This window comes from Otolemur garnettii, unplaced genomic scaffold (genome assembly GCF_000181295.1).
Source record: "Otolemur garnettii isolate 467f Iridium unplaced genomic scaffold, OtoGar3 scaffold00015, whole genome shotgun sequence".
NCBI classification, from domain to species: Eukaryota; Metazoa; Chordata; class Mammalia; order Primates; family Galagidae; genus Otolemur; species Otolemur garnettii.
Genome location: NW_003852410.1, coordinates 6,291,210 through 6,318,614, shown reverse-complemented (window position 1 = coordinate 6,318,614; position 27,405 = coordinate 6,291,210). Strand labels below are relative to the sequence as shown.

The window sequence follows — 27,405 nt, the reverse complement described above, 5'->3', positions numbered from 1 at the left end:
TTTCCTGCACAGAGTAGAAAGTAAGTGAACAATTATCAAAAAAAGAAAGCAAGTATGAATGAACAAGTGAATGATGGAGCGAAGGAGTAAGATAAGTGAAACGATGCAAGAGCGCTCGGAATGAAGCCCAAACACTGCGCTGCGAGGCTGTCTCACAAGGTGGCGCTGCAAGCGGCGGGCGCACCTGGGTCAGGAGGGCCACGCCGCTCTTGCCGTGGGCGCCGGCGGCGGCGCGGGGACGGGGGTGGGGGTAGGGCGAGTCATATGACCGGCTCGGCTTCCTGCCTCCGGCCGCTGTCGCCCGCCCGTGTCAGCCCGTGTCGTGCTGGGGGCCTGAGGAGCCGTTGGGGGGTCGGGGCCGAGGCCCGCTCTTGTGGAAGTCGTCGACGCCGCGGTTCGCCTGCCCTCTCGTCCTCCCATCGGTCCTCCCTCCCGGCCGCCATCATGCTGGCGCTCATCTCCCGCCTGCTGGACTGGTTCCGTTCGCTCTTCTGGAAGGAGGAGATGGAGCTGACGCTCGTGGGGTTGCAGTACTCCGGCAAGACCACCTTCGTCAATGTCATCGCGGTGAGCCCCCGCCCACCCACTCGCCTAGGGCTCAGTAGGCAGCGAGTCCGGCCCGGCGCCTCCCCAAAGGCCTGAGTTGCGGCTTCCCTTAGCGCGATGGGACTAATGGGGCCGGGGGAAGCTGCTAAACTGCGTTTGTCACCTGCTCCAGGGCCAGGATTTGGAATTTCCCGCGCGTTGGCGGCGGAGGTTGTAGCATTGACACTGGCATTAGAAGGGTTAATTCTGTTTAGGCATTTTCAAAGGGTTGTGTTCTTAAATGAGGCACAGGCTTGGAAAGGGTTAAATCGAACTTGTTTTTAAAGCGCTTGAGGTTTGGGGTGTCCCTTGGCCTTACTCAGAGGGGGCAGCCGAAGGGTTAAGTCCCGTCTGTCACTTTCCCGAAGGGTGGAGTTTGGCTAACCCGTCAGTCCTGCGAGAAAACCTAAGAATTAAGAGCCTCTCTCAAGTTGCCACTTGGGACGAAGCGTCCCACTGTGACTGTGAGAGACTAGTGCGGGCGCCTTCCCGAATTGTCTGGGCAGTTTGTCTCACACAATTCAATTATTCGTTTTCACCTTTCCCCCGAAGGGCGGAGGTGTAGTTGATTTTTGAGTTCTAGGTAGTCCGCAGTAGATGATGGTATTTATTAAGCCAAAGAGTAAGGGGATTTCTGCTTTACTAGAGCTAATTGTCTTAAGCTAGTAGATAAGATAGATTCGAAATCAGCATAAACTACCCTGCGGAAAAGGGGTTGGTCTTTGGATGGTGTTACTCATTTGCAGAGAGGGGAAGAGGCCAGGCTGGAATATAGCTTGTCAGGCTCAGGGGAAAGATATCTGGGAGGGAGATTGCTCTGAGGACTTAAAAACAATGTGGTGTTTATTCAGCAGTGATTGAGTAGAAGGATGATTATTCAATTTTGCTTGCTGGTTGGCAGGGGAAGAAGCAGTGAAAGATTTCTCCACTATCTTTTTTAGAGCTAGAGTTGCTGTGATTCAATCTTAGCTGATAGAGGCTTGTACAGGCCAGGGAGCTTTAGAACTGCTCTACAGAGAGATGGCAGCTGTTCATCCTCCTCTTAGATGACTGTTGAAATCCTTCTTTGACAGAAGACTAGCTGTCCAACTGGTTTGGTTGCAGGAATGACTCAAACGTGTCTCCCTTGTGGAGAACTTGTGACTCTTAGTCCTTTCAGTGATAGAGCAACAGGAGTGGGTAAGACTAGGATTAAAGATTAGCAGAAACCCAAACTTACTTTGAAGAATGTTGTATATAAGGATAATTTATCTATTTCTTGTTTGGCTCCTTGTAATATGATGGTTTGGGTTTGAAATGACTATCTTTTCCACAGGTATAGGTGAGTGGAATGCATATCTAATACCAGTAAAATTAATAGAAAAGACAAACTTTGGGCTACATATCCATGTTAGAACTTTTATATGATTTTGGAAAAGATAATGCTTTTTATTTTATTTTATTTTATTTATTTGAGACGTCTTACTTTGTCACCTTCAGTAGAGTGCTGTGATATCATAACTCACAGCTACTTCAAACTCTTGGGCTCAAGTAATTCTCTTGCTTCAGCCTCCCAAGTACCTGGGACTATAGGAGCCTGCCACAATGCCTGCTAATTTTTCTGTTCTTAGTAGAGAGAGGATCTAACTTTAGCTCACATTAGGTAACGAATATTTTTAAAATAAATATATGTTTAGCTACAGTTTCCTATGTTACACTACCTATGGTGATTTTTGGGAACAGCCTGTTTAATTGTGTTAGTAGGTTCTGGTTTTTGTTTTTTTTTTCCTTTTTGAGACAGAGTCTTATGCTGTCTCCCTGGATAGAGTGCTGTGGCATCATAGCTCACAGCAACCTCCAACTCTTGGGCTCAGGCAATCCTCTTGCCTCAATTTTTCCATTTTTAGTAGAGACGGGGGTCTCACTATTTTTGCTCAGGCTTGTCTCGAACTCAAGCAGTCCACCCACCTGGGCTTCCCAGAGTGCTAGGATTACAGGCGTGAACCACCACACCCAGCCAAGGTAGTAGGTTCTGTTAAGAAAAAACATCAATTACCAAAAAAAAGTGTGGTGATCTGTACATTAATTAGCTTGATTTAATCATCCCACATTGTATACACATATCAAAGCATATGCTATGCCCCATAAATTTATATAATTATATATTTTTTTAAGAGACTAGTCTCACTTTGTCACTCAGTAGAGTGCAATGATATCACAGCTCACAGCAACCTCCAGCTCTTGGGCTTAGGTGATTCTCTTGCCTCAGCTTCTCGAGTAGCTGGGACTACAGGTGTCTGCCACAATGCCCGGCTATTTTTTTTGTTGCAGTTTGGTGGGGCCAGGTTCGAACCTGCCACTCTAGATATATGGGGCCAGTGCCGTACTCACTGAGCCACAGGCACTACCCACAGTTATGATTTGTTAATTCAGAGTAATATTTGTTTAAAAAAAAAAAAGCCAGACTTAACTGGCTGAAAAGATAACTTTTTTAAACCATAGACTCTAACCCAATCAGTGATTCTTACAGAGTATAATGAAGGTGTGGAACTGGTTAGTAACTAAAGTTGATTTTACGTATTTTTAGATAGAAACACTGTGTCCAGAATAGTAAAACTAGCCTTATCTTTTAAACAAAACAACTGTACCATGCTTTCTATTGTGTATAAAATATTTGATTTATAGGACCAGAAATATGAGCATTATGTGTTACTTTAGAAAGTTGGCTATTTTAACAAATTCAACAAGTAACTTCCTAGGTATGAAAACAATTCAGGTGAAGTTGGTATTTATTATAAAAATCAACTTTTGTAAATGTCAAATTAAAATGTCAGTACATCGCGTTAAATGTTAAGAAAGATTTAAGATTTAGATGGAGTTGAAACACATTCTTCTTAGTAACGTATCCCAAGAATGGAAAAGCAAGTATCCAATGTATTCGATACTAATATGAAGCCAGCAGATGAACTAATACAGGCCCACACAAAAGTAAAACTTAATTCAATTCAGATTGGGAAGAGGTGGGGGAAGGCAGGGCAGATGGGGGATTGGTGTGCTCCCATCTAATGGGCACAATGTAAGCGTATATAGCACACATTATAACCTGACTGTACTCTCATATTAATGTGAAATTTAAAAAATATTGAAGACTTAATGTATGTCATTTAACTTATAAAAAAAGGTTTAAGAAGCCGAAGTGCTTATATGTAGGGTTTGGTCCTAGGCAGCTTAGTTAGAGGGACAGTCAAACTTAAAATGATTATTCATAGGTTTTTTTTTTGAGACAAGAGTCTCACTATGTTGCCCTCCATAGAGTGTTGTGACATCACAGCTCACAGCCACCTCAAACTCTTGGGCTTAAGTGATTCTCTTGCCTCAGTTTCCCAAGTAACTGAGACTACTGGGGCCTGCCACAACTCCCAGCTCTTTTTTTGTTGCAGTTGCCATTGTTGTTTAGCTGGCCCAGGCGGGGCTCAAACCTACCAGGCTTGGTGCATGTGGCTGGTGCCCTACCCACTGAGCTACTGACGCCAAGCTTATTTGTAGGGTTTTAAAACTGAAAGGATACCTCATTTAATCTAACATTTTATGAGGTAGACACTTTGAACCACTGTGCCCAGCCCTTTTCTTTTCGAGACAAGAGTCTTACTCTGTTGCCTCAAGTTAGCACTAACTCACAGCAACCTCAAACAGACACATAGTGTTCTTTCTGGGGGACATTACAAAAAAAAAACACCCTTAACTTTAATTTTCTAATGAGCATTAGGGAATGAAATATAGCCCATTGCTAACTATTCTGGCAGTTATTGCATAATATGTCATATGCCCTGCATGTGTAATGTATGTTGAGTAGTCTGTTTTTAACTGCTGAGGCTCTAAGTTAGGGTATAGTATATTTACTAATACTAAGAAATATTATATAGGATTTACCAAAATACAGGATACATTTTATAGATAAATGTACATGTTTCTTTTCTTTCTTTTTCTTTTTTTTTTTTTTTTGAGACAGAGTCTCAAGCTGTTGCCCTGGGTAGAGTGCTATGACATCATAGCTCACAGCAACCTCCAACTCGGGTTCACGCCATCCTCAGGCTGGTCTCAAACCTCTGAGCTCAAGCAGTCCACCTGCCTTGGCCTCCCAGAGTGCTAGGATCACAGGCTTGAACTTGCCTAGCCCTTTTCTTTTCGAGGCAAGAGTCTTACTCTGTTGCCTCAGGTTAGCACTAGCTCACAGCAACCTCAAACTCCTGGATTCAAGCAGTTCTCCTCCCTTAGCTTCCCGAGTAGCTGGGACCACAGGTGCCCATGACAATGCTGTACTAGTTTTCCTATTTTTCGTAGGATAAGGTTTTTCTCTTCCTCAGGCAGGTCTCAAACCCCTGACCTCAAGAGATCCTTCCACCTCAGCCTCCCAGAGTGCTCAGATTACAGGTGAGAGTCACCCTGCCTGGTTTTATACCTGTATTTTTAAAATGTAAGTATTAGGCTGGGTGTGGTACTCATGCCTGTAATCCTAGCTCCCTGGGAGGCTAAGACAGATGGGTTGCTTGAGCTTACAAGTTTGAGACCAGCCCAAGCAAGAAGAGTGAGACACTGACTCTATAAAATAGCTGGATGTTGTGGCAGGTGTCTGTAGTCCCAGCTACCTGGCAGGCTGAGGCAAGAGGATTGCTTGGCCCCAAAAGTTTGAGGTTCAAAACTTAAAAAAAAGAAGAAGCCACTATGTGTGTAGTAATGCATTTTAAATGACTGTCATGGAGGGTATGACAACTTTTTTCTTTCTTTTAAGAGAACAGAGTTTCATTTTATTGCCCTTGGTAGAGTGCTGTGGCATCACAGCTCATAGCAACCTCCAACTTCTGGTCTCAGGCGATTATCTTGCCTCAGCCTCCCGAGTAGCTGGGCCTACAGGCACCCGCCACAACACCAGGCTATTTTTTTGGTTGCAGTTTGGCCATGACCAGGTTCGAACCTGCCACCCTGTATATATGGGGCCAGTGCCCTACCTACTGAGCCACAGGCACTGCCTATGGACACTTCTTTTTTGCTTAGAAATCATTTTTTTCTAAACTGGACTATAAGAAGCTTACCAAGTAGACTACTTTTTGAGATTATAGCATGTGAATTTTTTCTTTTTTTGAGACAGAGTCTCATTCTGTCTCCCTCGGTAGAGTGCTCACAGCTCACAGCAACCTCAAACTCTTGGGGTTAAGTGATTTTCTTGCCTCTGCCTCTCAAGTAGGTAAAACGTGGGATTATAGGCATTGGCTGCAATGCCTGGCTACGTTGTTGTTGTTGTTTAGCAGGACCTGGCTGGGTTCGAACCCACCAGACCCAACATGTGCCCTAATCACTGAGCTACGGGCACCAAAGCCACATGTAAATTTTTTAAATCATAACTTTATTGCCTGTTATAATTATAAATGTTAATTTATACTTTAGTTTATACTGTAAGCTCACATTTGAGAAAAACTAAGGAAAAAAGTATTAACCTGTTTCTTGAATATTCAAAACTGATAACTTGGGCAGTCTCACACTGCCTGTAATCTTAGCACTGTGCGAGGCCAAGAGCGGTGGGCAGCTTGAGCTGAGGAGTTAAGAGGTCAGCCTGAGTAAGAGCAAGACCCCATCTCTACTAAAAATAGAAAAACTAGTCAAGTGTTGTGGTGAGAACAACACTTGCCTCAGCCTCCCAAGTAGTCCTAGCTACTTGGGAGGTGAGGCAAGAGGATCACTTGAGCCCAAGAATTTGAGGTTACTGTGAGCTATGATGAGGCCATAGCACTCTATCCAGGGTGACAGAATGAGACTTTGTCTCAAAAAAAAAAAAAAAAAGCCAACTTAAGTCATTTAGTTTTTCTAAGATGTGACAAAGCCAAAATTAAAATCTCTAATAGGGTAATTTGAGAGAATTTCTTTCTTCAAAGTGAAAACCGTGAGTCTTGGTGGCGCCTCTAGCTCAGTGAGTAGGGCACCAGCCACATACACCGAGGCTGGCAGGTTGGAGCCCCTTCCTGGCCTGCTAAATGACAATGACTCTGTGACCAAAAAATAACCTGGCATTGTGCTGGGCGCCTGTATTCCCACCTACTCAGGAGGCTGAGGCAAAAGAATTGCCTAAGCCCAGGAGTTGGAGGTTGCTGTGAGCTATGACTACACAGCACTCTAACAAGGGTGACATAGTGAAACTCTGTCCCAACCCCCCAAAATAAATAAATAAATAAACCATGAGCCTTACATTCTATTGTATTATAATTCTAATAATTACTATTATTTTTTGTAGAGACAGAGTCTCACTTTATCACCCTCAGAGTGCCCTGGCAATACAGCTCACAGCAACCTCCAACTCCTGGGCTTAGGCAATTTTCTTGTCTCAGCTTCCCAAGTAGCTGGGACTACATGCACCCGCCACAATGCATGGCTATTTTTTGTTGCGGTTTTGCTGGGGCCAGGTTTGAACCCGCTACCCTTGGTATATGGGACCGGCACCCTACCCACTGAGCCATAGGCACTGCCCTATTGTAATTTTTTTTTTTTTTTTTTAGAGATAGAGTCTCACTTTATTGCCCTTGGTAGAGTGCTGTGGCATCACAGCTCACAGCAACCTCTAGCTCCTGGGCTTAGGCGATTCTCTTGCCTCAGCCTCCTGAGTAGCTGGGACTACAGGCACCCATCACAATGCCAGGCTGTTTTTTGTTGCAGTTTGGCCAGGGCCAGGTTTGAATCCGCCACCCTTGGTATATGGAGCCAGTGCCCTACTCACTGAGCCACAGGTGCTGCGCTATTGTATTATTTTTTAACAGTTTTTTTTCTTTTTCTTTTTCTTTTTTTTTTTTTGAGACAGAGTCTCACTCTGTTACCGTAGGTAGAGTCCATGGCATCATAGCTCACAGCAACCTTAACTCAACCTCCTGGGGTCCAGCAATCCTCCTGTCTTAGCCTCCTGAGTAGCTGGGACTGCAGGTGCCTACCAAAATGCCCAGCTAGTTTTTATTATTATTATTTTTTAATTGCTTTTGAGACAGAGTTTCACTTTGTCGCCCTCGGTAGACTGCTGGGCTTAGGCGATTCTTTTGCCTCAGCCTCCCAAGTAGCTGGGACTATAGGCACTTGCCACAACGCCCAGCTGTTTTTGTTGCAGTTTGGCTGGGGCAGGGTTCGAACACGCCACCCTTGGTATATGGGGCTGGCGCCCTACCCACTGTGCCACAGACGCTGCCCTAGTTTTTCTATTTTTAGTAGAGACGGGGTCTCATTCTTGCTCAGGCCTGTCTCAAACTCCTCACCTCAATCCACCTCAGCCCTCAGAGTTCTAGGATTTACAGACATGAGCCACCACATCCAGCCTATATTTTTTCTTTCTTTCTTTTTTTTTTTTTTTAGAGACAGAGTCTCACTTTATCGCCTTCACTAGAGTGCCATGGCATCACACAGCTCACAGCAACCTCCAACTCCTGGGCTTAGGTGATTCTCTTGCCTCAGCCTCCCAGTAGCTGGGACTATAGGAACCTGCCACAATGCTCGGCTATTTTTTTGTTGCAGTTTGGCTGGGCCTGGGTTTGAACCCACCACCCTCAGTATATGGGGCCGGCGCCCTACTCACTGAGCCACAGGCACTGCCCAGCCTATATTTTTTCTTAAATTAGATATTGGCTCTTGTGTTTGTATCTGATTTAACATAATAGTTTGCTGGATTTTTTATACTAGAATAACATTCTCATTTAATATCTTGAAAGGCATTTTTCTTAAATGAAAAAATTAATAATTTTGGGATTCATTTATAAATTATCTCAAGAATACTATATATATATTTGTGGAGCAGCTGCTTATTTATTTTTTATTGTTTGGGATTTATTGAGGGTACAAAGAATTAGGTTAGACTAATTACATTTGTTTGGTAAATTCCCTCTTGTAGTTGTGTCCTGCCCCCAAGAGGTGTGTCATACACTGTCACCCCCCAACTCCTCCCTCTGCTCTCTCGCTTCCTTACCCCTTACCCCACCATCATGTAGTAGGTCATCTATTGCCTTTGTATTAGAATTGAGCGCATTTGATTCTTGCTTCTCCATTCGTATGTTGCTTTATTAAGAATGCATTTCACCTCTACCCAGGTTAATAAAAATGATGTAAAGTCTCTATCACTTTTAAGAGCTAAATAGTATTCTGTGATATACATATACCATAGTTTGTTAATCCATTCCTGGATTGGTGGGCATTTAGGTTGTTTAGAATACTATATTTTTAAAAAATAGCGTGCTTTGTAATGATTTTTATTTATTCACTTACTATTTTTTTTTTTTGAGACTGAGTCTTAATTTGTTGCCCTAGGTAGAGTGCCTTGGCAACCTTAAACTCTTGGGGTTAAGCAATTCTCTTGCCTTGGCCTCCTAAGTAGCTGGGATTATAGGCACCCATCACAACACCTGGCTATTTTTAGAGACAGGGTCTCACTCTGGCTCAGGCCGGCTCAAACTTGTCAGCTCAGGCAGTCCACCAACTCCGCTTCACAGAGTGCTAGGATTACAGACAGGTATGAGCCACTGTGACTGGCCCACCTTTTTAATGGCTGTATAGTATTCCATGTTATACATATACCACAGCTTGTTAACTTATTCCTGGATTAGTGGACATTTAGGTATCCACATTTTGGCAATTATAAATTGAGCTGTGATAAACAATCTAGTGCAAATGTCCTGATGATAAAATGTTTTTTTTTCAGCTGTGCCTGTGGCTCAGTGGGTAGGGCGCCAGCCCCATATATGGAGGATGGTGGGTTCAAACCCTGCCTTGGCCAAACTGCAACAAAAAAATAGTCAGGCATTGTGGTAGGCACTTATAGTCCCAGCTACTTGGGAGGCTGAGGTAAGAGAATCGCTTAAGCCCAGGAATTGGAGGTTGCTGTGAGCTATGACACCACAGCACACTACCGAGGACAATAAAGTGACACTCTGTCTCTTAAAAACAAAAAAAAAAAAAGTTTTCTTCTTGGTAGATACCTAGAATTGCAGGATCAAATAGGAGGTCTAATTTGATTTCTTTGATGATTCTCCATACTTCTTCCAAAAAGGTTGTGTTAGTTTGCAGTCTCACCAGCAGTGTAAAAATGTTCCCCTCTCTCCACATCCAGGACAGCATCTGCAGCTTTGAAACTTTGTGACGTGAGCCATTCTCACAAGTTAGGTGATATCTCAGGGTGGTTTTGATTTGCATTTTTCTGGGACGATCAGGGACGATGAAGATTCTTTCAAAATTTTGTTAGCCATTTGTCTGTCTTTATCAGGGAAGGTTCTATTCATATTTTTTGCCCACTGGTCAATGGAAATGTGGCTATTTTTTGTTTATTAGTTTGAGTTCTCTATAGATTCTAGTTATCAACCCTTTGTCAGATTCATACCCTGCAAGTATCTTTTCCTATTCTTTTTTTTTTTTTCTTCAGTTTTTGGCCATGGTTGGGTTTTGAACCTGCCACCTCTGGCATGCGGGGCCAGTGCCCTACTCCTTTGAGCCACAGGCACCACCCTCCTATTCTTTTTTTATTTTAATTTTAATTTTAGAGACAGAGTCTCACTTTGTCACCCTTAGTAGAGGGCTGTGACATCACAGCTCACAGCAACCTCCAGCTCTTGGGCTTAGGTGATTGTTCTTGCCTCAGCCTCCTGAGTGGCTATGACTATAGGCACCCGCCACCACACCCAGCTATTTTTTGTTGTTGTTGCAGTTTGGTCGGGGCCAGGTTCAAACCCGCCACCCTCAGTGTAGTCACAGACGTTGCCCTATCTTTTCCTATTCTAAAGCTTGTATTTTTCTTTATTTGTTGTGTCCTTAACTATGTAGAAGCTTTTCAGCTTAATCAAGTCCCATTATTTATTTTTATTGTTGTTGACATTGCTGCTGAAGTCTTTGTCATAACATAAAATCCTCAGTCCAACGTCATCAAGAGTTGTTTTTTTGAGTGTGGCCTGCTGGCTCATACTTGTTATCCTAGCACTCTGGGAGGCTGAAGTGGGTGAATTGCCTGAGCTCAGGAGTTTGAGACCAGCTGGAGCAAGAGTGAGACCCTATCTCTAAAAATAGCCAGGAGTTGTGGCAGATGCCTATAGTCCCAGCTACTCGGGAGGCTGAGGCAAGGGGATTGCTTGAGCCCAAGAAGTTAGGTTGCTGTGTGCTGTCATGCCACGGCACTCTACTTAGTGTGACCAAGTGAGGCTCTGTCTCAAAAAAAAAATTGTTTTGGTTTTTGAGCCACCACGTGTCATCAGAGTTTTCCCCACATTTTCTTCTAAGATTTTTATGAAGTCTTTTATCCATCTTGAATCAATTTTTATAAGTGGTGAAAGGTGGGTCCAGTTTCAGTCTTTTGCATGTGGTTGTCCAGTTCTCCTGGCACCATTTGTTGAATAGGGATTCTTTTTCCCCACTGTATGCGTTTTTTTTTTTTTAGATAGAGTATCAAGCTGTCGCCTTGGGTACAGTGCTGTGGCATCACAGCTCACAGTAACCTCAAACTCTTGGGCTCAAGCAATTCTCTTGCTTCAGCCTCCCAAGTAGCTGAGACTACAGGCACCTGCCACATCACCCAGCTATTTTTTTTGTTGCGGTCATCATTGTTGTTTAGCTGGCCCCGGGCCAGGTTCGAACCTGCCAGCCTCGTCGTATGTGGCTGGCCCTGTAGCCACTGTGTTACAGGTGCTGAGCCAACGCGTCTGTTTGGTTTATCAGAGATTGGATAGCAACTAGAGACTGGTTTCATCTCTTGGTTTTCTATTCTATTCAATATGTCCATGTCTCTATTTTTTTTTTGGCGACAGAGTCTCATTGTATCACCCTGGGTAGTGTGCCATGGCGTCACAGCTCACAGCAACCTCTAACTCGTGGGCTTAAGTGATTCTTTTGCCTCAGCCCCCCAAGTAGCTGGGACTATAGGTGCCAGCCACAATGCCTGGCTGTTCTGTTTTTTTTCTTTTTTTCTTGTTGCAGTTGTTGTTGTTTAGCAGGTCGGGGCAGGATTGTATGTGTCTGGCACCCTAACCACTGAACTACAAGTGCCAAGCCATATATCTCTATTTTTGTGCCATGATTTTTCTCTTCATAAGTTTGATTGTAGTTGCTAGTTTTGACTACATGGGAGAGATTGTGATTGGTCTAAGTGTTTTTTTTGTTTGTTTTGTTTTTTGGAGACAGTTTCACTTTGTCAGTTTAGTGCCTTGGCGTTACTACATCAACCTCCAGCTCTTGGACTTAGGCAAGTCTCTTGCCTTAGCCTCCTGAGTAGCTGGGACTACAGGCGCCTGCCACAATGCCCGGCTATTTTTTAATTGCAGTTTGGCTGGGGCTGGGCTTGAACTCGCCACCCTCGGTATATGGGGCTGACACTCTACTCACTGAGCCACAGGGGCTGCCTTTTTTTTTTTTTTTTAACTTGCTATTCGAAGTAGAAGACTGGCAGAGTTATCCATTTAAAACCTCAATTTACCATTGAGTTTGTATTTCCTTGTTGATTAACATCCTAACTTTGGCTTTAAGGTGCTGTAAAATGACTCTTGTTTATTTGCCAACAAATAACCCTAAAGTGTCTGAGGCATTCTTACTTAAGTGGAAAGTAATTTTAGGGCTGTTAGTTGAGACTTGGGTCCAAATTCCAGTTTTGCCATTGTTTAGCTGTGTGTGTGTGTCCTTTTTGTGTGTGTGTGTCCTTGATTTAATCTTCCCTTTCTGTAAAATGAGACCAGCAAAGTGAATAATGTTGAGCTGCTGTTATCATTATTGCCAGTATAAGCCAATGAAATGTACCTTAGCTCAAAAGAATGGTATATTCTCGATACAGTAATTACGTGTAACTGGAAAACATTGTTGTCACTCCAGCTTCTTACTGCATTTACTGCTCCTGCCAAACTCCTCCCTGATGATAGTAAGTAGGATTGTAGGCAGCTACTAAATAAATAATGATGTTAGTATCTAGAAGGCCCTGCAATTTGGAACCTGAGCAGTGTGCAGTGACTCAGTATTTCATGACTGTCCATCTAAGAACTGAGTTTCACAGTGAAACAATGCTCATAATACTGACTGGGCTAATGAGTGGCTTTATAGAGTATAGTGTTTCTTCAGGGACACCCACAACTAAAGTGTCAGAGGGCCTTTAAAGACAAAGTAATAAGGTCGATGGTGTTTTCTGTAGCCATACCACAAAGGTGGAAGCAGACGTTGCACATATCTACTGATATATACACAGATAACTGGAACATTTGATGCACTGTAATTTAAAATACTTTTAGGGGCCAGGCACGGTGGCTCATACCTGTAGTCCTACCACTCTAAGAGGCTGAGGCCGATGGATCACCTGAGCTCAGGAGTTAGAGGCCAGCCTGAGCAAGAATGAGATCCCCATCTCTAAAACTAGCTGAGCATTGTGGCAGGGTCCCGTAGTTCCAGCTACTTGGGAGAGTGAGGCAAGAGGATTGCTTGAACTCCAAAATTTGAGGTTGCTGTGAGCTATGACATCACAGCACTCTACCGAGGGTGACCAAAAAAAAATGCTTTTAGGGCATTAGTAACTTTAATATTTTAAAAAGTAAAATATGTTACTGAATATTGTACAGTGGGGGAAAACAGAAAGCAATCTGATACTATTAGTGGAGGAGATAAAGCTGTAAATTTATAAGGCAGAAAAATGTAGTAAGCAGTAAAGAACTGGTAATTTAAATCCAGGTTTTATGGGCCCAGCATGCTTCTACTATGTAAATCTGCTACCTAAAATCCAGGTTTTAATGCATCTTAATGACAGGTGCCGTGATTTGCTTTCTGCAGAGTCTGACAGGCTAAACAGTTGTTCATAAACATTTTCTTGTCGCTACTATTGCTGTTAAGATGCCTAAGCTAGTCTTTAAAGATAAGAAAGAGTGCAGCTCAGCGCCTGTGGCTAAAATGGCAAAGGCGCCAGCCACATACACCTGAGCTGGCGGCTTCGAATCCAGCCCAGGCCAGCCAAACAACAGTGATGGCTGCAACCAAAAAATAGCTGGGCATTGTGGCGGGAGCCTGTAGTCCCAGCTACTTGGGAGGGAGAGGCAGGAGAATGGCTTGAGCCCAGGAGTTGGAGGTTGCTGTGAGCTGTGATGCCACAGCACTCTACCCAGACCTTGAGGCCCTGTCTCAAAACAAATATAAAGAAAGAAGGAAAGAGTGGATTACCTATTTGCCTTTTGATGTACATGTGGAGCACGATTTTAGTGGCTTCCTTTATTTTCTAGGTAGAAAAGAGAGCTGGGGTCATGTAGATGCTGTCATCTGGCATTAAATGCTGTAATCCTTGGTCAATTTTAGAGAATTTTTTGTTCTAAAATAAAAGTTGTAAAATAAATAGGCATCGTGGGTTAAATTGTAACCTAGGAGATAATTTATGGATAATGGCTTAGTGAAGTCTCTGACATTTGTCTATTTGAAGACCTATAGCCACTAATGGATGCTGCAGTTTCAGTAAGGTTTTTATTTCCTTGGAAGCAGAATGAGGCAAGAGCAGAATATTGTATAGAGTGCTTGCTACCAGCTGTATTTCTTTATGGCTGAGAAAAACTCCTACATAACTTCCCTTAAAGAAATAGAACTGAAGCAGAAGTAGTTAATGGATGATATTGGACTTGAGAATTCTGAATGAGTCACTTAAATTCCTGTAGGGTCCTATCTTGAGGCAATGAGGGAAGTATGCAATGTAAGGCTTGAAGGGCTCCCAGTGGTCTTTGTAATTATATTCTGTCAGAGTTGGCAGTGATCAGGGTAGCCTCTCCCTATACAAGGTATGATTAGCTTGTGTTCAACACTTTGGGGACCATGTCTGGCAGTTTTAAAAATAATGCTCTCCTGTTGGTTCATCAGGAACCAGGCCCCTCTCTGCCCTCTTTTGGCTAAATTCCAATACATTGATGTTATCTGTATTTCTCTAATTTAGTGAATGTTGGAGCAGGTAGCCAGACTGCTTAAAATTGAACTCAGGGATATAGTTTGTAGGGAAAAGATGCCATGAAGGACTTGATGTGCGGGGTTGTGATTTGTATTCTGAAAATTTTAGGCTAAGATAATGGTTACTGAGGCACCACCAAACACTGATGGGTTGTTGCCAATAACATTCTGGTGGAAGGTTCATGCACTTCCCAATTTCTATCAACATTTGCTTAGAGAGTCTACCTTCACACATGATAGGTGTCTCTTCGTCATGGTCTGTTAACCTCAGTTACACAAATCCATTCATTTATAAAAGTTTGATTTGGATAAGCAAGAATATTCTAGCTGCAGCAATATGTCCTTGCTGTCTCTTACAATCTTTTATCATTGTGAACTACTTTTTGGTGTCAGGGTGATACAAGATTCATAAAGTAAATTTGAAAAGGTTTGTGCTTTTTCTGTTTTGGGGGAAAGAGATTATGTAGAATTGGTGTTATTTCTTCCTTAAATGTTTGGTAGAATTCACCAGGCAAACCATCTGGGCTTGAGGATTTCTTTCTTTCTTTTTTTTTTTTTGAGACAGAGCCTCAAGCTGTTGCCCTGGGTAGAGTGCTGTGGCGTCACAGCTCACAGCAACCTCCAACTCTGGGCTCAAGTGAGCCTCCTGCCTCACCCTCCCAAGTAGTTGGGACCACAGGCACCCACCACAACACCCGGCTATTTTTTTTTTGTTGTTGTTGTTGGTTGCACCTGTCGTTGTTTGGCGGGCCTGGGCTGAATTTGAACCTGCCACCTTAGGTGTATGTGGCTGGCACCTTAGCCACTTGAGCCACAGGTGCTGAGCCTCTTTTTCTTTTTTAATTTTTTTCTTTCTAAATTGCCACCTGCAAGTGAAAGTGTAACAAACTATGAATCAGAATAATACTTGGGACGCCTCTATAGAAGCTGGTAACTTTTCTTTTGTTTTTGTTTTCTTTTAATTTTTTAAATTTTTGTCTTAAATTATAGCTGTGTATATTAATGTAATTATGGGGTACAATGTGCTGGTTTTATATACCATTTGAAATATATATATATATATATTTTTTTTTTTTTTTTTTTTTTTTGTAGAGACAGAGTCTCACTTTATCACCTATGGTAGAGTGCCCTGGCATCACACAGCTCACAGCAACCTCCAACTCCTGGGCTTAAGCGATTCTCTTGACTCAGCCTCCTGAGTAGCTGGGGCTATACAGGTGCCTGCCACAACGCCGGGCTATTTTTTGGTTGCAGTTTGGCTGGGGCTGGGTTTGAACCCGCTAACCTCAGTATATGGGGCTGGCGCCCTACTCACTGAGCCACAGGCACCACCCATTTGAAATAGTTTCATCAAACTGGTTAACATAGCCTTCACTGCATTTTACTAGTTATTGTGTTAGGACATTTATATTCTACACTTAGTAAATTTAGCATGTATGCTTGTAGATTGCACCATAGGTGTGGTTCCCCCAATTTCCCCCCTCAACTCATCCCTTCCCTCTCCACTTTCACCTTATTCTTGGGCTATAGTTGGGTTATAGCTTTCATATAAAAGCTATAAATTGGTTTCATGGTATGGCTGAGTAAATTGGATACTTTTTCTTCTATTCTTGAGATACTTTGCTAAGAAGAATATGTTCCAGCTCTATCCATGTAAACATGAAGGAGGTAAAGTCTCCGTCTTTTTTAAGGCTGCATAATATTCCATGGAGTACATATACCACAATTTATTAGTCCATTCATGGGTCAGTGGGCACTTGGGCTTCTTCCATGACTTAGCGATTACAGTATGAATTGGGCTTCAATAAGCATCCTGGTGCAAATATCTTTGTTATAAAGTGGTTTTTGGTCTTCTGGATATATACTTAGGAGGGGAATTGAAGGATTGAATGGCAGGTCGATTTTTAGATCCCTAAGTGATCTCCAAACATCTTTCCAAAAGGAACGTATTAGTTTGCATTCCCACCAACCGTGCAGAAGTGTTCCCTTTTCTCCACATTCATGCAAAATCTCTGGTTTTCAGATTTTGTGATGTGGGCTCATCTTACTGGGGGTTAGATGATATCTCAAAGTGATTTTGATTGGCATTTCTCTGATGATTAAGGATGATGAGCATTTTTTCATGTGTCTGTAGGCCGTGCACCTGCTTATTCTTCAGAGAAGTTTCTCTTCAAGTTCCTTGCCCACCCTGAGATGGGATCACTTGTTTTTTTCTTACTAATACATTTGAGTTCTCTGTGGGTTCTGATTGTTGAACCTTTGTCGGGGACATAACCTGCAAATATCTTCTCCCGTTCTGAGGGCTGTCTGCTTGCTTTACTTACTGTGTTTTTGGCTGTGCAGAAGCTTTTTAGTTTGATCAGATCCCAGTAATGTGTTTTTGGTATTGCTTCAATTGCCCGGGGGTGGGAGGATCTTCTTCATAAAATACTCGCCCAGGCCAATTTCTTCAGGTGTTTTCCCTGCACTTTCTTCTAGTATTTTTATAGTTTCATGTCTTTTTTTAAAAAAATGATAGCTGTGAAGTTTCATGTCTTAAGTATAAATCTTTAATCCAGTGACAGTCTATCTTAGTTAATAGTGAAAGGTGTGGGTCCAGTTTCAGTCTTCTATAGGTCTCCAGCCAGTTCACCCAGGACCATTTGTTAAATAGGGACTCTTTTCCCCACTCAATGTTTTTAGTTGGCTTATTGAAGATCAAATAACAGTAAGTAGCTGGGTTCATCTCTTGGTTCTCTCTTCTGTTCCATACATCTACCCCTCTGTTTTTGTGCCAGTACTGGCAGTTTTGATCACTGTCAATTTATAGTATAATCTGAGGTCTGGTAGCGTGATTCTGCCTGCTTTGTTTTTATTTCTGAGTAATGTCTTGGCTATTCAAGGTTTTTTCTGATTCCATGTAAAACGAAGTGTTGTTTTTTCGAGATCTTTAAAGTATGACAGTGGAGCTTTAATAGGGATTGCATTAAAATTGTGTATTGCTTTGGGTAACATGCAATTTGTTTTTTTTTTTTTTTTGGTGGTGGTTTTTGGCCAGGGCCTGATTTGAGTCCTCTACCTCTGGTATAATATGGGGCCAGTGCCCTACTCCTTTGAGCCACAGGTGCTGCCCCCAGGTAATAAGGACATTTTAACAATGTTGATTCTTCCCAGCCATGAGCATGCTGTGTTTTTCCATTTGATAACATCTTCATCTATTTCTTAGAGTTTCATAGTTCTCTTTATAGAGATCTTTTACGTCTTTTGTTAGATAAACTCCCAAATATTTCATCTTCTTTGGCACTACTGTGCAACAGACCTTGACTGATTTTTCAGCTTGACTATTGTTGGTATACATAAGGGCTCCTGCTCGTTCCATTCTGTTATTCCTGAGAATTCTACTGTATTTCTCAGGTCTTTGATAGCTGGAAGTTCTTACCTCAGTGTGTCAAAATCTTTGATGATTTTGTCTTTGAATTCATTGAATTCTTGAGACAACTTTTGAAATGCTCCTTGAATTTCTAATTCCAACTTTACCTTCATTCTATTAATCTTATTTGCAATCCAAATTTCAAATTTGATTTCTGACATCTCAGCCATCTGTTAAAGAATGGGATCTTCTGGTGTGTCTGCCATGTCATTCCTTGGGGGAGTTGATCTATTCTGATTATTCATGTTGCCAGAGTTTTTCTGCTAATTCTGCCCCATGATTATTTTTTCATCTGCTGGATGAGCAGATAAGGTGATGTTGGATTAGGGGCTCCTGGAGCAGGGATTAACCAGCCCTTTGCCCAAGAGCTGAGACTGGTGTCTGTACCTTTTCCCCGAGAGCTTTGCAAAGGACCCGTACAGTGCTATGGCCTGAGACACTGGGGACTTGCTTGGTGTGGTGGGACTAAGTGGCTCTGTTTTATTTTCAGCTGGTCTCTGTCCAATCCTATTGAATCAGTAACTCTGGGTTGAAGTCTCAGCTGTGGAGAAAAACTAGCAACTAAGTCATCCTGCCCCTCCACAGGCAGCAACTGGAAAAAGAAAATCAAACCTTCCCGCAACCACACCCTTGGTACCACTTTGGATAGTCCTCAGGTGATTTGGCCTAGGTCAGGAGTTCCAAATCAGTTGTCCCAGTCAGCACGCAGTCTCAAGTGGAAGAGTTCAAAAGGTCTCCAGCAACTAGATATCGGGGGTTTGCTGGCAGCTTGAATATGACTCGCTCCGGTGCTCCATGGAGTCAGAAGGACCCACCCAGCAAATAATTAATCGGGGAAGGTTGATGCCTCCTTCCCCACCTTACACCTCTGTCACACCCAGTCACTGGTAACCCCGCAGGTCTGTGACCCAGTTCCCTCCAGTGAGCAGATGCTCTAGGGGTTTGCACCTGCTTGAGTCACAGGCAGATCTGTGTCTACTCAGCCAGACCGCCACGCTCTGCCAACAGCCGGCAGGGGGAGCTGAAGCCTTGCAACCTCTGGTGCTTAATGGAAGTTGGGGCAATTCACTCACTTCCAGCCCTGCCCCAGATTGATGTTGTTGCCACTTAATATTCTCACAGAATTTGCGTTTCTATCCTGGCTATATTCCCCTGCTGGACAGGTGTGGTTTGAGTTCACAGAAACTGCGACTCAGCCTTGCCCTGTGCTGCTGCCCTTGCACCAATTCTCACGGAGCTGGCATCTCTGTCCCTGCTGCACTCTGTGTTGGGGCAGGCACAGTTAGAGCTCACACTCAGCTCTTAGTTCCTGCCTCTCCCTGGGCTGATGCTGTTGCCCCACCTGTTTTTGTCAGCTATGTTCCACTGGGGGCCGGGTGCTTCTTAGGCTCACTAAAGCAGCACTTCTAACTCAGCCCCGCCCTGGGAGTATGCCGTCTTTATGCTTCACCCCAGCAGGTACTGCTTCAGACATACCCTTTACTCATGGGATCTGTGTTTCCATCCCAGATCTGTTCCACCAGTGGCTGCCACCAGAGTAGAGGCCTGGCTTTCTCTGGTTGCCAAAGGAGGTGGGGAGTGTCTCTCTACAATATCCATAGGGGTGTGAGTCCTATTGTTCCCACTGCTGCCACTGCTACTCTGTGCTGTGGGGCACCACCTCCCCCTCTCCTGTATGGCTCCCTTGGTCCACAGTCCTCTTTCTACACCCATGCCCCTCAGCAACCTGCAACAACCCATGCCCTGTCCACACCTCTGGAGAAAATGCCCAAGAATCTGGACTCCATGGAGGTCAGGCTTCCAGACCTTAGGGTGAGAGTGGAGGGGAGTGCTGGGATTCAGAATTGCAGGTAAAGAATATATACAGTTTTATGCCTGCTGGGAGAGTGCCATGGCACCTAGTGGGTCCTCTCTGGGGAAGGAGTTCAGGTTTTTAGAGAGTCTCTCACGTGGGATAAAATAGGAGGAGGTCTGAACTCTGCTCGCTTGTTTGTAGAAAGTATATGTGAGCCATTCTCATGGGCCAGAAGACCATCTGGCCATCTGCTTGGCGATGGATTTTGTACCTATTGTTTATTCCTTGGGGTCGCAGCTTGCCACAGCAGGATTGTTGTGCATTCTTCAGCCTTCTCTCGGCTCAGCTCCAAACCATCAGCTTACTTGCTAAACTTCTGTCCCTTAACTCCCCTTCTGGACAGGAGCCTCTGCGGAAAGCTGGCTCCGGTCACCCATCTTGCATCTGCTCCCCCCTCCTCCCCGCCCCAGTGGTCTGCCTTGTCTTTGCTTTGTTGCCTTGCCTTGCTTTGTTGTCTACCTAAGGTGCAGTGGCGTCATCATAGCTCACTGCAACCTCAAACTCCTGGGCTCATGCAATCCTCCTCTTGGCTTCCCTGAGTAGCTGGGACTATTGACGTGTGCCACCACGCTCAGATAATTACTCTATTTTTTGTAGAGACAGGATCTCAAACTCTTTGCCTGAAATGATCCTCTCACCTCATCCTCCCAACGTGTTTAAGGTTGTAGTCTTGAGCCACTGTACCCGGCTTATGAATACTATATTTTTGACATATATTTGGTTGAAGAATTTCCATGTATGCTCAGAGATCTACATAGTTCAAACCTATGTAATTCAGGGGCACTTCTTATAACTCACCTACTTAATCCTGAACTAATTGTCAGTATTCCTTATGATTAAATGTATTCATGGGTTTTTCTATTATTGTCTTAGGTAGCAGTGGCCTAGGTAATTTGTCTTCTCATTCCCGATATATTTTATATAATAAAGAATAAAGTGTTACTTGATTATTCCTATTTATCAAATATTTTATTTGGAAATTATTTCAAGTTTATAGAAAAGTTGCAGAAGTACAAGCAAAGAATACCCATAGACCTTCAACCGGGATCAAACTGTTAATATTTACCTAATTTGCTTTATTATTTGTGTTATTTGTAACACCATACATTACTCATTTTTCTGAAATATTTGAGGGTAAGGTGTATGTACATTGACCTTTTATTTGTAATTCTAAATTTTCTAAAATTAGGAATATCCTCTTACATGACTAATAGTTAAGTCACCAACTTTAATACATTTAAAAATGGTACAGTGCTACTGTGGTGGCTCATACCTGTATTCTCAGCACTTAGGAGACCAAGGCAGGAAGAGTCCTTGCCTTGGGAGTTTGAGGCTGCAATCAGCTATGATTGCATCACTGCACTCCAGCTTAGGCAGCAGAACACAACTCTGTCTTGACAACAACTAAAAGACGCACCACAGGTTTTTATATATTCCAGTTTTTTTTTGTTTTTTTTGTTTTGTTTTTTAAGAGATGGAGTCTAGCTTTTTTGCCCAGGCTGGCCTTGAACTCCTGGGCTCAAGCAGTCCTGCCACATCAGTCTCCCAAGAAGCTGAGGCTGCATTCGTGCACCACCATGCCTGGCTTATCTATTCCAGTTTTGTGGGATAACACAATTTGTTTGTAGCATTTTTGTCCTCCAGTATAGGATTCAGCCTAGGGTTAGGTACTGCATAATAATCTCATTTCTTTAGAGCTCTTCAATTTGTAGCACTTCTACAACCTCTGTCTTTTGTGACATTGACATTTTTGAAAATAGAGTGTTTCTCATTTTGGGCTTATCTGTGTTTCCTCATAATTAGATTCCTTTTATGTATTCTTTGCTGAAATACGTAAAAGATACTACGTCCTTTTTATGGTATCACTTCCACAGGCACATGATGAACATCATTGTGATACTAATTTTGGATCTCTGAAACAGGTGTGTTGCCTGATTTGTCTCTTAAAACTAATGAGCGAGGCTGGGCACAGTGGCCCATGCCTGTAATCCTAGCACTCTGGGAGGCTAAGGCGGGTGGATTGCTTGAGCTCATGAGTTCCAGACTAGCCTGAGCAAAAGCAAGACGCTGTCTCTACTAAAAATAGAAAAACTGAGGAAAGTGGTTCCTTGAGCCTGAGTTGGAAGTTGCTGTGAGCTATGAGTGCCCAGGCACTCTACCTAGGGTGACAGCTGGAGACTTTGCCTCTAAATAAATTAAATAAATAAATAAATAAATAAATAAAACAAAACTAATGAGCTGTTCGTAGGAATATACTTTTAGATCACAAAAATACCCTGCTCCTTATCAAAATTTCTCCTTAGTTTATGTGATTAATTTTCATTGTAATTACTTTATCAGCAAAAAATTGGTTATCTTTGATTTCTTTGTGATTTTTTGTTGCTGCTGTTGTTGTTCTTGCAGTTTGGCTGTGGCCGGGTTTAAACCCTCCATCCTCAGTATATGGGGCCAGAGCCCTATTCACTGAGCCATAGGCGCCGCCTTAGCCTTGATTTCATATAGCTTGCTTTTTGCTTTTGTTTATTTAAAAGGATGATTGTAAAATCTAACTTAATCCTTTTGGACTTACGTTACTTCAATAGCAATGAAATTATGAGGGTTTCACTGTGTTCTTACTAGTGTCAGATATGACAGTTTATTTACTTTTATTTATTTATTTTGAGACAGAGTCTCACTCTGTTGCCCTCAGTAGAATGTCGTGGCGTCACAGCTCACAGCAACCTCAAACTCTTGGGCTTAAGTGATCTCTTGCCGTACCCCATACCTAGCTGGGACTTACAGGTGCCTACCACAATGCCTAGCTATTTTTTTGGTGCTGTTCTCATTGTTGTTTTAGCTGGCCCGGGCCAGGTTGGAACCCACCAGCCTCCGTGTATGTGGCTGGCACCCTACCCACTGAGCATGGGTGCTGCCTATTTTTTTATTTTTTGAGACAGAGTCTTACTATATTGTCCTGAGTAGATTACCATGTTATCATGGCTCACAGAAACCTCAAATTTGGGCTTGTGCAATCAACTTGCCTCCGCTTCCCTCCGAGTAGCTGGGACACCAGCTGCCTGCTGCTATGCCTGGCTAGTGTTTCCGTTTTTAGTAGAGGCAGGTTCTTGCTCTTGCTCAGACTGGTCTTGATCCTGAGCACAGGCTGTCCCCTTGCCTCTGCCTCCCAGAGTGCTAGGATTACAGGCGTGAGCCACCACGCCTGGCCAGATATCATAGTTTGGTGGCCATCAGTGAAGAGTACATCTCTGGTACATTAATCTATATTAAATGCTCCCCTCCCTCAATTCTGGTCTTAGGGTAGCTTCAGTAAGGTGTCCTTTTATTAGCATATGTTTGCTGCTATGAGTCTTCAGTCTTCCTGGTATTAACTTTTACCTTGGTTCCTATTTTTTTTTTTTTTTTTTTTTTAGAGACAGAGTCTTACTTTGTCACCCTCGATAGAGTGCAATGACATCACAGCTTACAGCAACCTTCAGCTCTTGGGCTTAGGCAATTTTCTTGCCTTAGCCTCCCAAGTAGCTGGGACTACAGGTGCCTGCCACAATGCCTGGCTATTTTTTTGTTGCAGTTTGGCCAGGGCTGGGTTCCAACCCGCCACCCTCAGTATATGGGGCCAGTGTCCTACTCACTGAGTCACAGGTGCCTACCCTATCCTTTAAAGTTTTTACCCTTTTTCTTTTACCTTATTTCAGAGCTCTCTAGTAGTAAATTTTGGTAAGCTCTAAACTTGGTGAAGTTGACAGTGATAGAACTTTTAGTGATAAGATCCGCTTTGCCTTTGGCATGCTAGAGAATTTGGGAAAAGAGAGCTCTATTTGTCTACTGTTGTGGGCATTCATCTGCTAAATGAAAGGTCTATGAATAGAACATAAACCCATACATGTTAAAACTGGAAGTGACTTTGGAGATACCCTTACAATTTTCTCTTCTAGATAAGGAAGTTGAATCAAAAAGAGGTCAGATAGGTGACTTACATACATGTGGTTAGTAAGTAGAATAGTTGGTAATAAGACTCCATAGCTTTGAGAATGGTCTACTTTTTGCCGTTTTATTTTCCTTGAGATTTATTTTTCCCTGCCAAATTCCATAGATAGGTACCCATTCCAACTTTGGCTGATAGATGAGTAGGCTTTGATAATGGTAGCTCCATCTGCCATCATAAAATCACAGTGGGTGCTATACAAAATCATGACTGTGTGTGTATGTGTGTGTGTTTTGGGGAGACAGAGTCTCTCTCTATTGCCCAGGCTAATACTGTGGTGTCAGCCCAGCTCACAGCAACCTCAAACTCCTGGGTTCAAGGGATCCTACTGTTTCAGCCGGGTGAGTAGCAGGGACTACAGGTAGCTTATTTTTCTATTTTTTAATTAGATAAGGGGTCTCACTCTTGTTTAGGCTGGTCTTGAGCTCCTGAGCTCAAGGGATTCTCCCGCCTCTGCCTCCCAGAGTGCTAGGATTACAGGTGTGAGTTTCTGTGTCAGGCCCTGACTGTGTTACTAAGTGAAGGTCAATTTATGTTTCATGTACTCTTTAAGAAAGCAGGCTTTGAAGGCGTACAGTAGTGCTGCCTTGTTCATGGCTTGCTTTCTACAGTTTCTGTTTCAGCCATTACCGTTGGTCTGAAAATATTAAATGGAGAATTCCAGAAATAAATAATTAATTAGTGTTAAATTACATGCAGTTCAGAGTAGCTTGATGAAATCTCAGTCTGCCCAGGATGTGAATCATCCCCTTGGTCCAGCATATCCACATTATATATGCGACTTGCTACTGAGTTGCTTAATAGCTGTCTCGGTTATCAGATGACTGTCATTGTACAGAATTGCAGTGCTTATTTTCAAGGAACCCTTATTTAATAATGACTCCAAAGTGCAAGAGTATTGCACTTTAAAATTTATACTTTACATAGTTACCATGTTTCCCCAAAAATAAGACTTACCCAAAAAATAAGCCCTAGGAGGATTTCTATGCATTTGTTAAATATAAGCCCTACCCTGATAATAAGACCTAGTGATAGGCGTGGCTATGCAACATGTATGCATAGCCACGCCATGCATTTTGGTGCAGAGCAGTAAGGAAGACTGGAATACCCCCTGAAAATAAGCCATAGTGTGTCTTCTTGAGAAAAAAAATGAAGACAATGTCTTATTTTCAGGGAAACACGGTATGTATGTATTGGAAAAAGCATAGTATATATGGGGTTTGCTACTGTCTATAGTTTCAGGCATCTGCTGGGGCTCGTAGAACATAACTCCTAAGGATACAGGGGAACTACTATATTTTTATTTCTCTACCATTTCTCCCAGTGTTGTGGGGTTATTATATAACTATTCAGATCTTAATAATAGGACTTTAGGCAAATGATTTGAGTCTGTCTTTGCCTTTGGTTTTCTCATCTCAAAAATGAGAATAATGCTACTCATTTTATAGGATTAAATGAATTAATGTTTATTAATTTTATTAAATGCTTAAAATAGAACAGTGTTTGGTTTTATATACATTTTATGTTAGTTAAATAAAATGGGCCAGGTTCAGTGGCTTATGCCTATAATCCTAGCACTCTGGGAGGCCGAGGCAGGTGGATTGCTTGAGCTCAGGATTGGATCAGTCTGAGCAAGAGCAAGACTCCATCTCTAAAAATAGCTGAGGGTGGCACCTGTGGCTCATTGAGTAGGCACTGGCCACATATACCAAGGGTGGCAGGTTTGAACCCGGCCCCCGGGCAAACTGCAGCAAAAAAAAAAAAAAAAAAAAAATAGCCAGGTGTTGTGGCGGCTGCTTGTGGTCCCAGCTACTTGGGAGTCTAAGGCAAGAGGATTGCCTAAGCCCAAGAGCTGGAGGTTGTTGTGAGATGTGAAGCAACAGTACTCCACCAAGGCAACAAAGTAAGGCTCTGTCTCTTTAAAAAAAAAGGTTATAATAAAAATAGCTGGGTGTTGTGGCAGGTGCCTATAGTCTCAGCTACTTGGGAGGCTGAGGCAAAAAGATTGCTTGAACCGACGAATTTGAGGTTGCTGTGAGCTGTGACAGCACAGCACTCTAGCAATGATGACAAAGTGAGATTCTATCTCACGCAAAAAATCAAGAACAGTGGGATACCATTTCTACCAAAACCAGAAAAAATTAGCTGGGCATGGTGCGCCCCAGCAGTCCCAGCTTCTCCCCTGAGCCCGGAAGTTTGAAGTTGCAGTGTGCCATGATCATGTCATTGTACTCCAACCTGGATAAGAGGGAGCACTCCAGAGGGAGACCCTGTCCCTAAAAATAAAATAAATTTTAAAAAGTCATGTTCCATAGATTGTGTGTGAAAAATTACGAAAGTACATGTTGTATCTTTGAAAGCTTTCTGTGTAATTTGGTTTAAGAGTTTGGTATTTCAAAAAGTTATCATTTCTGGTTACTTCATTACGTAAAACACCTATTTCCTAATGATATGAAACGAATGAGACATTATCTCTCATAGACCTATCCTTGGAGGTTAATTAAAGCCTATTGTGGCTTGGCGCCTAGGCTCAAGTGGCTAAGGTGCCAGCCACATACACCTAAGGTAGCGGGTTCGAATCCAGCCCAGGCTGCCAAACAATGATGGCTGCAACCAAAAAATAGCTAGGCATTGCGGTGGGTGCCTGTGGTCCCAGCTACTTGGGAGGCAGAGGCAGGAGGCTCGCTTGAGCCCAGGCATTGGAGGTTGCTGTGAGCTGTGATGCTACTGCACTCTACCCAGGGGGACAGCTTGAGGCTCTGTCTCAAAAAAAAAAAAAGCCTATTGCAATAAATATAATGATCAAAATCTTTACAAAAGCCATAATCAGTCATTATTGAGCCATGTGACCTTGGGAATCTATTTTCTGCTCTATGATCTATAAAATTGCAGTAATAATTTCCTCTTCCTGTATCATGATTAGTTTTTAAAACTTGTGGTAAAATACACAAAACATAAAATTTACCATCTTAACCATTACAGGTGTGCAGTTCATAGTGTTACCATCACCACCATCCATCTTTAGTAATTTTTTTTTTCAGTCTGAAATTCTATACCTATTAAACAGTAATTTCCTGTTTTCCCCTAACCTGGCAACCACCAGTCTACTCTTATTATTTTGACTGTTCTAGGGTATGTCACATAAGTAAAATCATATAGTAGTGTCTTTTTTCAGGTGTGGCTCATTTTACTTAACATCATGTCTTCAAGGTCCATCCATGTTGTGCTGTGTTTCCCCGAAAATAAGACACTGTCTTATATTTATTTTTTCTCAAGAAGACACACTAGGGCTTATTTTCAGGGGAATGTCTTCCTCTCTGCACCGAAATGCATCGCATCTGCATAGCCACGCCCATCACTAGGTCTTATCTCCGGGTAGGGCTTATATTTAACAAATGCATAGAAATCCTGGTAGGGCTTATTTTGGGGGTAGGTCTTAGTTTCGGGGAAAAATGGTAGTATGTGTCAGCATTTCCTTCCTTTTTAAGGCTAAATTTTCCCTTGTACATTAATGTCATTTTGTTTATTCATTCATCTACTCATGGGTGCTTGGGTTATTTTTATCTTTTGGCTGTTGTGTGAATAATGCTACTCTTTTAGTACCAGCTTTCAGTGCTTTGGGGTATTTATTTGGGGGGGGGG

The 27,405-nt window shown here is 42.7% G+C and overlaps 1 protein-coding gene across 1 annotated transcript in view; it reads left to right on the top strand.

Annotated features, from left to right (window-relative positions):
* Positions 1-202: 202 nt before the first annotated feature.
* ARL8B (ADP ribosylation factor like GTPase 8B) overlaps positions 203-27,405 on the top strand; it is a 41,244-nt gene continuing 14,041 nt past the window's right edge. The window contains exon 1 of the mRNA XM_003785477.2: positions 203-567. Within this exon, the coding sequence (XP_003785525.1) occupies positions 265-567 (303 nt within the window). The 5' untranslated portion in view covers positions 203-264. The remainder of the gene's footprint in view (positions 568-27,405) is intronic.